At 28.4% G+C, this 14,881-nt stretch overlaps 1 protein-coding gene across 2 annotated transcripts; it reads left to right on the top strand.

The window, feature by feature from the left end:
* The first annotated feature begins 7,951 nt into the window (after positions 1-7,951).
* LOC129980658 (uncharacterized) lies at positions 7,952-11,537 on the top strand. Of its 2 annotated transcripts, none has more exons than XM_056091048.1 (3): positions 7,952-8,175; positions 10,047-10,353; positions 11,194-11,537. In XM_056091048.1, the coding sequence occupies exons 1-3, from the start codon at positions 8,166-8,168 to the stop codon at positions 11,525-11,527; spliced, it is 651 nt and encodes a 216-aa protein (XP_055947023.1). In that variant the 5' UTR covers positions 7,952-8,165; the 3' UTR covers positions 11,528-11,537. The 2 variants fall into 2 exon arrangements, with proteins under 2 accessions (XP_055947023.1, XP_055947017.1); XM_056091042.1 differs by lacking the exon at positions 7,952-8,175 and adding an exon at positions 8,236-8,286.
* Positions 11,538-14,881: the final 3,344 nt, after the last annotated feature.

Raw genomic sequence — 14,881 nt, 5'->3', positions numbered from 1 at the left:
TAATCAAATTCAACATTTTATTCAAGATTTTTTTTGGTCATAATATGAGTAATATGCCTCTCTGTATTTTGAGAAGACACAACTTTGGTGTAGTTTTTTCGACTTTCTCTGCAGTGTTTTGCGAATAGGAATATTCAAAATAACAGTATTTTAAGATATGAATGAGCTTTACAAACCTTTTTCTTTATTGTAGTGAATTAAGGATAATTTAAATTTCGAAAAATTAATAGAGTTTCTTTTTTGAAGAATGGTCGCCCCAACTTCTTTTTTATTTCTCTTTTTAACGATATTTAAGCCTTTTTTTTACATTTTTAATTTTATTTATCACTTAAAATACATAGTCGATTCTTTTTACATTTTTTTTATTTAACAATTAAAATAGATAATAAAGAAATAAAATTTCATAATTCTATATTTTGTCTAGAAGAAACGAAATTGATTTGAGCGTAAGCTCATAAAAGGTGCCAAATGAGTTTCGCGATTTCTTAAATCGAAGTATTACTGTAAAGAATTGTTGAAAACAAAGTGGAAAATTCGCTGATAAACAAATCCCGAACTTGCAGGCATATAATTGACATGAGTTAGAATGTGCGAATTTCAATAGCTGTCTAGATTATAACGAATTCTCGATAAAATAATAAATAAAATCGTGAATTGTGTTATGAATAGAATTGAAAATGCGATACTACAAATGAAATTATATTTTTTTAATGTGTGTAAAATTTAATTCACATACGAAATTAAAAACAAAAATAATAATAATTTATATAACTAAAGAAAATGGTGCCACTTTTATTATTTTTTTTAAATGGGCATTTTATATTCTAACCAATTTATATGACTCTAATTACTTTTTAGGTACATGAAGAAAACATAATAAAAGCATTGTAATCGCCAACAATTTCTGAAGAAATTTTGATGAAATTCTACATTTTATCCATAAAAAATATTTTTGGTTGTTATGTTTGTGAATCTGCATATGAATACAATTAGTGAAAATCGTAAAAAGCTTGATGACTGATACATGATATTTATATCAGAATTATTGGTTATATCAAAAGGCCGTCCGGAAGTCTGTTAGCGGGAAAGGCTACTATTTTTATATTCGATTTTTTTTTTAATGTGAGAATATTAAATAAACATATTTTCATACGCGTTATAGGCAGTATAATAATTACGTTTTACTTGTATCTGCTTTTAATTTCATACTAGAATTTTTGTGCTAATGTAGTTTATTCTATCACATCATCAAGTAACGCGTTTCTTTCAGGTAGTATATGTTATAATCATTGCAAAACTAAGGAAAGAGTTCCCTTCGACTTTCTTATTTTCTTACACAATATCCCGTTTCATATTAAGATCGAAAGCTAAGAGAATGAAAGAGTATGCATTTTTCTCTTTGCTCAGTGATATACATCTAAAATTTTAGTGTCAAGACCGCATACCAAATTTCTATTTAGTTGCAGTTGCTAAATAATTAAATAAACGATACCATTTCATATTACAAAAATTGCGCAGTAAGATCTTCACTCTTCTTAAAATTAAATAGAAATTATAAGAATGTTCATTTATATCAATGCAAAAATAGATTATTTTAACACCTTTTTTAAAGTTAGTTTCCAAATTTTTTTGACTTGCACCGAATGTCTTTTTTGGTCATCTTGCCGGATGCCTTTATTGTTTTGACACCGAATATTTTGGGTGTCAGAATATTTTACTATATCTATTGAAAAAGTCCATAAAAGTTGGATAAATTGAACAAATGACAATGGAGAAAATTGGGAACATGCCTTAAGAGGGAGAAAACGTCAATAAAGATTTACACTAAAAAGAAAGCTTTTATTGTCATACTACCGCCTTTGGTGAATAGCTGGTTCGCAGTATTAATGCTCGCTAAAATTTTAAATTAGATATTTTATATAACTTGAACTCTTAATAGTTGCTTCAGCAAGGTATTTGTAAGCTTCAAATTTCGATAATCATATAACTCACACTATTATAAAAGCCTTACGCCGCTTTGTTTATTGTAGTACTATGTAACTTTTTGTGAACTGTCATAAAATATGAACTTCAATTTAAAGCTGAAGTGACTAAATTTCAATTAATACAAAAGCTTTTTTTACTGAAATGAATGCTAGTTCTAAAAACAGAATTGTCTGGTATTCAGGTTTTATGTGCACACGCTTTTTAATCAAAAATCTGGAAAACGAAGCAAACATCTTAAAACTGTAAGACCTTAATATAAATATTTGAAATGAACTTGAATTTCAATCACTTTCATAATGTATTTTAATTTTCAATAAATGTGTAAGAATCTCCATTTATTCAGACAATGATGATCGCTAAATTTCCTTATTGTTATGTTTTTAGTCTCCTGCGTTTATGATTTTTGCTTCGGCTTCAAAGTTTATGATAAAATAAATTTTTTATATTTTTGTTCTCAAATAAAAATTTATTTAATTTTTTTTCTTTATTTTCATTACTTTATGTGTTTTAATCTTTAATGTAATTCATTATTAGGATTATAATGGAATCCTGCTATTAACTTTTCTCAGATTGCTTACCTAATGTTGCCTCTCATATTCAATGAAAAGTAAATGAAATTATTCAACTAATTGATAATTAAGTACTGAAAAATATCAAAATATTATATTGCAATTGGGGACACAAAACGGTTAAGAACTTCAGAAATATAGTACGGCAAAATCTGTTTGCAAAATAGATTACAAAATTCCACTTTTACTAATATAAAACAAAGCAAATTAATTCAAAGAGATTAATAATGAAAAGCTAAAATAAAATATCCAAATAGGTCAATGAATATCCTTCAAAAATGATAAAATAATTAAAGGTGAGTCATTCATTTGACTTGAGGTTATCATTTTGAGAAAATTTCATGTCCGTTTTCGAAGGTCACCATTTCTATTGGCAGGAAGGATGAGTCATTTCTAAAATTCCTCCTCAATCGTTGATCTTGATCATTGCACCATTAGATACTTTTTCGTTCAGTTTCTTTTCTTTTTTTTTTTCTCTGTGTATATGTGAGGATTGAGTCATTTCTAACTGTACTATCTTATTTTAACTCAAAATTGCGTATTGATTGTTAAAATGGCACATAGGCTTTCAAGAGTGGACTGAAGAATATTTTATATATCAGTAAATGTTATCGAGATTATCTACCGTTGTTAATCTCAAAATATTATCAAAAGAATTCAATAACAAATAAAAAAAGAAGTGTTTCAACATAAAGATTATTACTATTTTGTAAAAAATGTGAATTACTACATTTTAAGAACAGAAATCGTCCATTTAATATTTTGACCCCTTTCATTAAATAAAAATTGAAATGTAAACATCTCCTCCTTTTACCCCTATTTTGACTAAATAAACGCATCTTGACGCATGCATAAAAGTGTTGAGGGTATTCGAATCCGAGAACGAACAATAATCAGCATTTTTATTTTATTTACTGAAATGAGTTGATTACAGATTTTCATTTTACCTCTAAGATTCATGAGATAAATCATTGCTTATAGCAGAAAATTACATGAATGATTGATGAGATATTTCAAGGAGAATCTCAGTATCTTTTTCACAAAATATTAGATTTATTACTAACTCGTTAAAATTTTTATTGCAAAGAATTTCTCTTATGCATATTAATTACTTTGTGAAGTCTCTCTAGCCACCGCTATCTCTTATAAAGCTCCACTTTATAAGACGATATGCATTTAAAAATATAATCAAAGTTAATGGATAAAACGTATAATTTAGTAGTGTTGAGGCCACTACTAGACCGTTAATGCCTTACGGATAGTAAAAAAAAAATTTTTTTTTCACATTAGAATAAATAAAATAATACCCACTGTATTTACGAAATTGGAGTTTTCATAAATGAAATATATTATTGATAAGAAAGAGTATCAAATTGAAACTATCATTTGAAATTCCTATAAAATTCCTCTTATCCATAAGACAAAACCTCATTTTGAAAGACGGTTGCTAGAGAATTTAGTATGTTCACAAGAAATTCTAGAAAAAACTAAAATCAGCTTTAAATAAAATTAACTTATATTTTAAATTATGTTTATGTACCATCAATAAACTTACTTTGTTTTAATTATTATTACAGTTATTTATAAATATATAACATGGAAGAAAAATTATTTTGAAATGTATACCATGACTTTGCTCGGTATTTTCTTTAAAACATTGAGTGATTTGATTTATAGAGGAATTATGGAGCTTTTTGGATTCGAGTTTTACTGCTGCTTACAAGCATATTCTGATAATCTAATTATAAATGGCTTTACAATATTCGCCATTAAAATCGTTATTTCTAGAAGTACGAAATTAAATAAGTGCAAACTAATTATATATATTTTTTAACTATCTAAAATTCTATTTTGTGTATATTAGGAGATTAAAGCAAACTATTCGATCTCTTTCTCACTATTCAATTAATATTTATATATATTTTAAAAATTATATTTTTATATGACATTTTTTAAAAATTTAATTAAATTAGTTGATTTATAAAATAACATAATATAAAACTTGGAAATGACAATAAATTAAGAATATTACTAGAATAATGTTCCAAAACTAATTTAAACAATACCTGATTTTAATTTGAATCAATTCGCCTTTCTATAGTTCAATGAAAGCATTGATAATTTTCAAAATCATTAATAATTTCAAAAATCTGGAGGGTTTGGGACTTCTTAAAGCCATTGGGACCTTAGACATTGCCTAATTAATAAATCGGCCTTGAATTTCAGTGGTTCTTTGAAATGATTACAAAAAGAATTTGTTTCGGAAGATAATAGAATTTTAAAACAAAGACCAAGACTTCTGTACTGTAAATAATAAATAAATAGAAAATAAAAAAATTAATGAATTTAAGTTATGCTGGTTATATAGATTAAATAATAAAAAAATGATTTTACTCATATTTTTATTTAACTTGACTTGTTCCTAGTTTATAAAGATTGAAATTTGTCACCGACTTTTCATTTATTTCCTGAAGTGCTGGTGTTTTGTAATTTTATAGATTTTTCTGTTTTCAATGACATAATAATAACTTAATAGTTTCAGAACCTAATTATAATTTATTAATGATTAGATAATTAAATGTGATTCCACAAGGAGGGTGTCAATTAGCAGACTGTTCAAGAGAAATTGATTTCAAGATTTCATAATATTTATACTAATAAATTATAAATTAAAGACTACAAAGAAGAAAATAATTAAAGCATTGATATTTCTACTGCTTGCTGTATTAATTAAATTGTGGTTTTAATATTTATTATAACTTATACTTTTTTTAAAAAACAAATAGTTTTTTTTTGGGGGGGGGGCTTTGGGGTTGAAAATAATCATTATAGTGCTTTTTTTCCTGAGTTGCAAAGTTTAAAATTCCCTGCATTATTAAAGACACTTTACTACTTACACAAATAATGCAAAATTGAATAGAAAATTTCTTTCAGTTTTCTTTTACTTCAAGTTAAATTTTAAGAATATAAAATTCAGAATTTTCATTGATTGGGTAATATGTAGAACGGTGTTTTTTTTAAAAATGAAATAGAGAATGAAAGTAATGAATAATTACGTAATAGTAAATTACATAATGAATATTTGAAACAATAAGGATATTAACAATTTAAAGAACAAGAATTTGAAATTAAATTTGCTAATAATAATTGCCATACATAAGAAATTCATTTTTAGTAATTTTACTCTGCGATTCATTAATTTTTGCTCTCAGAGTTTGTGCTTTCCTTATCTCATTCCATACTATTTTGGTATGGTAATTCCGATGTCTCATGTCTCTGCCTCTCTTAATCTCTTGATTTATTTATAACTAGCCGCCTTTGACGACCAGCTGGTTCGCCAATCTTAATGTTCGTTTAAATTTTAATAATTAAATAGGTTGAACCGGAGTTTAACCCCCTTCTTCGCCAAGTTGCGATAACGCTCCAAAGCTGGCAATCTTTATTATGCACTATAATTGAACATCTGCTCCTTTGCTTTTGAACATTTGGCAAGGTCGTTGTTGGCGACTTTTAAAAATTGCTCCAAGCAGGAGGTTAAACTCCGGTCGTACCATTAAATATTTTACGCAATTCCAACTTTAATAGATTCTTCATCAAAATATTTTAAAACTTCAAATTTTTATAGTCATATAATTTACTCATAATATTATAAGGGCCTTCAGTCATAGCCTGATATGTATCTCTCTCATTTTCTGTTACCTCGTAGAAATTATGCTTTAAATTAAAGTGTAAATGATTAATCTGCAATTAATATAATAATATTTTTTACTGAAACAAAGCATTTTTTTAATACTATGATTACTGATAATAGAGTCACTGAGCGTTTAGACTTTATGGGCACTAAAGAATATCTTTCTTAATTTATGTAATATCTCAAGAATTTGTCAACAAAAATTTCTCAGATTCATCATGAACAGATCGATTCATTAACAATGTTTAATTTTAAATGCATCAAACACTAAAAAAATAAAATGAATCGTTTAAAATAATCGGTCGAAAACAGGTTTAAAAAAATACTTAAAAAACGATGTCCTTAAAACTATAAGCATATACAAAAAATATATAACTAACATAAATACAATTTACTTAAAAAAGCATGCAACTAACCTAAAAATAATTTAAATCATCCGTTGGTTGCCATGTCAACAGTCAGAAAACAATGCGCATGCGTGAATTTTCTTCGCCAGTTACGTTAACGCAAGTGCGTGAATTTTTCTACGCCAGTTGGGGTAACGCTATGCAGATTATACATTTTTAATTTCCTTTATTCTGTGTTATTTTAATTCAAAAGTACTTCAGAATGAATGTGAAACATGGATTAATTAACAATGTTTCATTTTAAATGCATAAAACATTAAGAAAATAAACAGAATCGTTTGAAATAATCCGCCGAAATATGTTAACCCTAGCCTCAATTCTGTTGGGAGAAAAAAATAACTGAAAGTTGGCGGTGAAGAAAATGGAAGATTTTTTTGGCGGGAAAGTTAGTTTTTAACTAATAATTAAAATTCTAATTAAAATTTCAAAAAAAGGGACCCCAGGTGCACATTCCCGACCTCTAAGGTATACATGTACCAAATTTGATAGCTGTATGTCAAATGACCTGACCTGTAGAGCGCCAACACACACACACACACACACACATTGAGCTTTATTATAAGTATAGATATATCGCTTCAATATGCCATTAAAACTAGGTAACAAATTACGCATCTTTATAGACGATATAAAATGTAATTATCTCTACAAAATCACAATAAAACATTTTTGATGGTTCCAAAAAATGTATTGAAAATACATTTGCTGATCAATTCAATTAACAACATTTACTAGTAAAAGTCATAACCAAGCCATCAATCAACGGTTGTATTGATAATGTCACCAAATATATTAAGAGATTATTGTAACTGATAACTCGAAATTTTATCAGTTAAAAGCTTAGAATTCTATAGAACTCATTACAAAAATGAACGGTTTGATAATGACCGAAGAAGAAAGTATTCAAGAGCATATCACTACTCGAAAGGTTTCAGTAAAAGCAATTGTATTATTCTACTAAGAAAATCAATTATACATTCATTTAGATTTTGAACAAAAGTTTATGAAAAGTCACTTGTAAAATATTGATAATGAAAGCTTAGAAAAGGCATTGATAGTCAAAACGGATTGATCACTACCTCTGTGGTTGAAACATCTGGAGGGACACATGTGTTCCTAATCCGGTTCTCTGAAAATGAAGAAAGAAAATACTACTCAAATTGACCCATTGTAAACAGAATCCCCTCCCCTATCTCGCCCTAAGTCGTTAACCAGCAGTGGTCATGTCTTTGTTCAAAGGGCACTTTGGGGTATCTTATCGGGTGCAGGTCGTATTATCATCAATCCACCAAGTTTGAGCAGGACAATTTGTATTGGTCTGGCGACTTGTTTCCTGTGGGTATTTAGTGAAGCAACTGTCATTCGCGTTTGTTCTTCATCGACGGCTCTTATGTGCTCTGTAACTAAGCTTTAGAATGTATTAAAACTCGTACAAAAAAGTATTTTTTTAAAAGCGTTTAATATTTTTCTGTGATTTCGTCATTTTTTGTTTTGTTGGAACACTGACTCACCATGGAAGCACGTGAGTACTATTACAACATTTCTTACTTATTAAGAAATTTCCTGCGGTTAACATGGCGCAGTATGACAAGGGTGGCTTCTGCTCCTCAAACTCCACCATTTCGGTTAACAAGTGTGTATATATCAGTGCTGTGAAAAGTATCAGGAATGTGTTGCTCTTAATTAATTAGTGATATAAGGAACAGATACTTTATCTATTATAGTTATAATATAAGGTTTTCATTTATGCAAATAAGTATTTTTTTGCATAATTTTTCACCTCTTGATCTACGAACTTATTTAACTACCCATTTAGAAAATACATCCTATTTCGGATGTTTATTATTATTTTAATTTCTATAGTATTACACCGGACAATCGAAATATTGAGGCACTTTAATGAGGTTTTTGATGAATTACTTAATATTTTCCTATAATTACTTAATATTTTCCTATCAGTAACCTGATGCGCGTCAGATATTTCACTGTATGCGAAGGATTTGAGAAACTTCCTTCCTTTACTTCCTGTTGTTTTTGATGAATAATGATATTTTTTTTTCGTCCATTTCTTTTATGATTGTTGTAAAACATAAAATATTTCAAGACTCAGAATCTACATAACCTGTTCTTTCTTTTGGCATCACGATAAAATTTTTAACCATGTATGAGCATAGTTTAAAAAAAATGCAACTAAGATAAAGTACTGGAGAATGTGTGAATACGTATAAGCATTGAATGAGATAAAAGAAATCTTAGTGTTTAACAAGATATAAGATAAGATTAAGTTATCCAGCCTAGCCTCCCCCATTGCATATTTGTCTTAAATTGCTTGGTTTTTCTCTAGATATATTCACAGATAATTTTTTTTAAAAAACTGATTAACATTCTTTTGTATTTCTGGACAAACACTTTGTGAAATCTTTTTCTTAGATATAATGAAAGATAATTTCTACTATCCATACTTTTTTGAGCAAGATCTGATATTTATCATAACTTCTAAATTGCCTTTATATTTTTAATAACATAAGATTCCTCTGTAAGTCCTATGAAATGAATTCCAGACTTAGATAGATCTAGAATGACTCAAATTAAGTTCCAGGAAAACCGGAAAGGACCACCTGCTGCAAGAAACGGGAGATATAACACGGTGTCCTTGTTTTGTTGACATGTACATACATGATGGGTCAGTTAGCAACCTCAAGATTTAACCCCTCCCCACCACATTGTAAATAAACTGGTTTGACAAGCCTTTCGTTCTTTTTTAGAGGTGGTCTGTTTGTGGTGAGGATCGAACATATAAATTCTACATATTAGTAACGTCTTTTATTTTCTGTTGTTTACTTCATACATAAATAAAGGTAAGAAAATTGTTATCTTTAATGAGACGAAATTGGAAGTTATTTTAAATATGCAAAAAAATTTTTTATACAGAATCCTTATCTTTAAATCAATCAGTTAATTTTTTTAGCAGATCTGAATGAAGAGGGGGGGGGGTGTCAAACTTCTAATCTGAAACATCATAAAATATTTATTGATTGGTTAATAGTTAAAGACTGTCCCAAACTTTATTTTTAATTATTTAGCAGTGATAGCATACATACACGTATGCAGGTGCAATTTGTATAATGTCTTCATAGCGCAGATGAGTTTAAATCTCGTAGCTAAAATAATTAAAAAGATTGCAGTAAAATAATATTTCAAAATATTTTTTTTAAAAATGTACAGAAATAAAATTCGGATCTCTTAAAGGCTTATTATTATTATTTAATGTTTTTAAATGGTGTAAAAATGATTTTTGTATCATTATATATTCTGTAACTGCTTTTATTATCACTGTATTTATAAAGCATTTGAATTTGAAGGCATATTTTGATTACTATTTCAAATTTTCAGGTCAAAAGTTGAGTGTTATCTCTCCTGATTTATCTTTTGAATTTAATTATGAAGCTCGCAATGCGTTAGGTGATATTATTAATTTATCGAACAACGTCATCAGACCTGTCAGACCTACGAAAAGATTATCCAAGCCAATGCCTACAGAGCAGAAGAGAAGTATCTTCAGTTGCTGCCACAAAAATAGAGCACCACCTCAACCAGCGAATGCTGATTTTATTTTTTATACAGCCAGTAGCAAGTCTTGTTTGCAGCCTAGAATGTCTGAAATCGATATTCTTGCAGATACAAGGAACAGTGTTATAAGGTAAAAGATTAAAGTTAGTCTTTGTTTTTTTTATTGTCTTTTTGCTTCACACGAATAGATTCAATTTTTGTTTTGTGCAACCAACGCAAAAATAATAGTTTGAGATTTTTATTCGAAAGTATTAAGGAAAAAATACTAATGCTGTTTTTCTACTGAAATTAATTAGCGCATTATAATTTCTCATTTGACAGAGTGTTGAAATTTGACACAATTTGGCATAACAAATTATTAATTAAGGTATAGTTTATAATAGAAAACCAATAATTTATAAAATGCAGTCGATTAATTATCGACTGCATAATTGCAATTACCTTTTGTCCCTGCAATTGCCCATTACATTAAATGAAAATTACTCTGAAATATTTTACTGTGCTATAATGCTTTTTTCCTTCTGTATTACTAATTATCTGTAATGTTTACGTCGCATAAAACCGCGAGTAGTCCGAGTTTACTTCATTATCAAATGTAAACATCACCTCCGTTCATCTTTTGACGAATTAAATCCATCCTAACGCATGCGCAAAAGTGCGAAAGGTTTAACAATCCGTTGTCGAACAGTACTAACTTTGTTACAGAAACTTTGATATTATTCTTAATTCTCTACAATTACAAACTATTTTAATTCAAAGATTTACTGGCTATATTCACTTGATTGTAGTTTTATGTATCAGATTCACTCGATTCTAATTTAAAAAAAAAAAAAAAAACTTTTTTTTTCATTCTTCCTGAAATTTGCTAAGCTTCTTAATGGAAAAATTACTAAAGAATTTGCCAAAGAAATATGAATGAAAATAATATTAAACTAATAAATACGCAATTATTATTTTTTTTCCTTTGCAGGGTTGATGAAAACCAAAGGTCTTCATTATCTTGTAGCCGTCTCCATTGGTTAAAAATTTCTGTTATTCTTACTTGGATGCTTCTAGCAATAGCAACACTGAGCTACATTGGAGCACGATACAATCAATTAGACGACTTCGCCTCCATAACAAAAACTATTGAAGGATATATTATCCTTGGAGTAATGTCGGCTGTAGTGATAGCTGGTATCATTCTCTTGATTCTTGTAGTGACATACGAAAAAGAGGAAAACTACGATGATTGTTATTTGGAAAGTATCCGATATCCAAGTTCACATTTTGGCAATTGTACGTTACTCGAGACTCGAGTGTAATCTCTTCAAAGATGTGTGTGTACATAATGAAGATTCATTCAAGTTATTTTATCTTGTTTAGCTGTGTTATTTTTTGCAAACGAATCAAACAGAATCGATAGATTTTCTGTTATAGACAAAAAAAAAAAAAAAAAAAAAAAAGAGAGATAGAGAGAGAGAATTAAAGAAACATTTTCAGTTAGAAGAAGTAACATACAAAACATTTCACAAAAATAATTATATAAAATACACGTTAGATAAGAAAATGTAAATCGTTATTATTTAATTGCTATCATTCATCTTGAATAAGGGAAAACGTTTTTGATTAACCAGTTAATTATAAATTAACGTTCCGTTTAAATCAACAGTAGGGCCATTAAAAATAGTTTAAGATAGTTACCATTAGAAATCATATCCATTGAAAATCAGTTGGGTGGTCTCACCAAAACTTTCCTGTATACAAGTTAGTAAAAATGGCTCCCTCCCCTCACAAAAATTATGAAAATTGGGCACCACCAGAATTCAGATTTCTATTTTCAGACTTAAGTATTTTATGTTATGTAGAATAGGGAAGAAAACCATGTATGTATTCGAACTCCTTTTTTTCTACAAATTGAAACCACATTTGGCACGGTTAGAAGATGACAAATTTCATTTATCTAAGTTGCATTTTTGAGTTATCGTCTTTATATTGTCACGTAGGTTCTTTAGTGTGAAACGCAATGACACACACAAGAAGTAGAGCTAAACCAATTTATTAATTCAACTCTGAACTGAGAACACAGTGACTGACAAATCTTCTGCTTTTATACTAGCAGGGAAAGTTCCAGAATACTTTTCTGGAGACAGTAAGAAAAGTCCAGAACACTTGTCTGGTAAACTAAAGAAATGTCCAGAATCTTCTGGAACATGAAATAAAGGGAAACATAAAATCAAGGAATTAAATATTTACACAAACTGTGAATCGCATTGTCTCTAGCGGGATTCGAACGCACAATCTCTTGATTATGAGATCAGTGCTATGACCATTCGGCCATGGAGAGTCGAATGCCTCTTTTCAATGCGGCATTATGAATGAAAACGCACAGATCGGCAAACTGCCAATTCTTTGATAGATTTAGTTCTATGGTCGATACAAATATACAAACTGAATATTAAGACAGTTGACATATTTCATTCGTCTTTACGTTTTTAGCTATCGCGTTTACATACATGCGAAAGTATAGGAAGAGAGACTGTAGATCCTTTAATGAGTTTGATTCAAAATTTGATATCGACCATTACATTAGAAATTAAATCTGTATGTCAAAGTTTATTTATCTAGTTCTTTGAAGTTATCGTATTTCTTTGCTTTCAGATATATAGTTTTGCTCAAAATTTGATATACATGTGCAAATTTGTAATAATGACCACATACCAAATTTCCTCCATCCAGGTCAAATTGCCTTAGACTATCATGTTCGCTAACATACATAATCCTTAAAATGTGTTTTTTGGACTCAGAAAGGTCTGATATCCAAAAAATTTAAATTTTCCAACGATTATAATATTTAATTAGACTTGCATCTAAATTGAACTTTGGCACTTTTCTACGATATATTCAGAAAATTTTATGTCACAAAAATAATTTTCATATATCGTTTTAAAATTCAAAAATTTATCTTCTTGGTGATTCTAATCCCTTTACCAATCAATTTTTGGAGTTGTAACAATTTTGAAAAATTTTTTCCAGAATTTTTGATGTTTTATTTTATGATTGCAATGAAAATTCAAACCATTTTCATAATTTCACCAAATATTTTATCACTTGATTTTCCATTATTGAAAGCCAATGAAAACTCATTCTGTTCATTTTCCATCAGATTGCATGAGGAATAGGAAAATGAAACTGTATTACAGCGAAAGACAATGTATAATTAGATAATATATTGTTATGAAGCTTAAATTTTTACTGATTCTTTAATATTAAAGGACTCGACTCCATTTGAATGGTACACGTACACAATAAACAGAAGAGGCCTAATAAAATAGCACTGCTTTTAATGACTGTTACAACTTCGTGCTTAAAAATATGTTGGTTTCGAGAATCATGAATGTCAAGTTATGCACAAGAAATTTAAGACACATTGAATATTCTCGGCAAAATAGTTGGCAAAGAATAAAATTCAACCGATTTTTTTTAAATATTTGAAGAGGCCATATTTGCACTACTGTTTTTAACACTAACGATTTTTTATTATTTTTATTTTGAAGAAAAGGTTGAACTACTTACATATGCAATTTTCTATAATATTTAGTATAATATCTAGTCTATAATATCTAGAAAATTAATTTTCTTTTTTGGAGGAAAAAAATATATCCATTTGATTCCGTTTATAATCCAAAGAACACTTTATGTTTGAAAAGATAATTGCATGTAGATCTATGTATGCAATTAGAAACCTCATGAATGGTATTAAGTAATAAATTTTAAAAATACAATTATTCAATGCACGTGTATTACAAGGCAATTAATTGTTAATGGTTCAATAAAAGCTTATTTGCAATGGCTATACTAGGGAATATAATCGATGATTAAAAAGAAGGGAAGTTTATGATTTTAATAATATTACTCACTATTTCAGTTTAATAGTCTCGTTTTTTAAACGAAACAATTATTTGGAAATTTTAATCGAATAAGGTCAATCTACTTAAAAAAAGAATAAGTTAAAAAGAGGAAACATAATCTTGTCGCAACAATAAATAGCAAAATCTCAATGCTCGATATCCATTCAATGCTCTAAAGAGATTTTTAGGCAAAAGCAAACAAACAAACAAATCTCGAGTTTTTTTTTTTTTTTAAATTGTTCTAATTTACCTCCTTTTCCCCCTACAGTTCACAACATAATAGTTAATTTATAATTATTTGAGTCTCAAAACAGTTTAAAATAATCTAAACTTTAAATCAGCAGAATTATATATGTTACCGTTAAAGTATGAAATCCGTTATTTTATAGATATCTGCTTTACTTCCTCGAATCATTGCTTCTCTTTCCAGATTTTATATATAAGAAATAACAAAATGACTGTAAAATTTGATGCTAAATTTTGAGTCAATATCTACTCACTATATTGTTAGAAAGGACACAAATAACAAATAAACTGTTAATGAGTTCCAGAAATGTGAAAATCTAAAAATCAGTAATTTCAAATAAATGATCCAGTTTCTTTAGGCTATATATTTTTACTATCGCTATTTTTATCATAATCTTTTTAAGAAACCATCTGTTTTTAATTTTCTTTTAACACATGTGAAAACCTTTGGAAACGAGGTTCATTGAATGGACAATTCCAGACCACCTGCGTTGTCAAGGAACTAGCCTTGCGGTCAAAAAC

The sequence above is a fragment of the Argiope bruennichi genome, chromosome 1 (genome assembly GCF_947563725.1).
Source record: "Argiope bruennichi chromosome 1, qqArgBrue1.1, whole genome shotgun sequence".
NCBI classification, from domain to species: Eukaryota; Metazoa; Arthropoda; class Arachnida; order Araneae; family Araneidae; genus Argiope; species Argiope bruennichi.
This window is presented reverse-complemented; position numbering and strand designations above follow the sequence as displayed.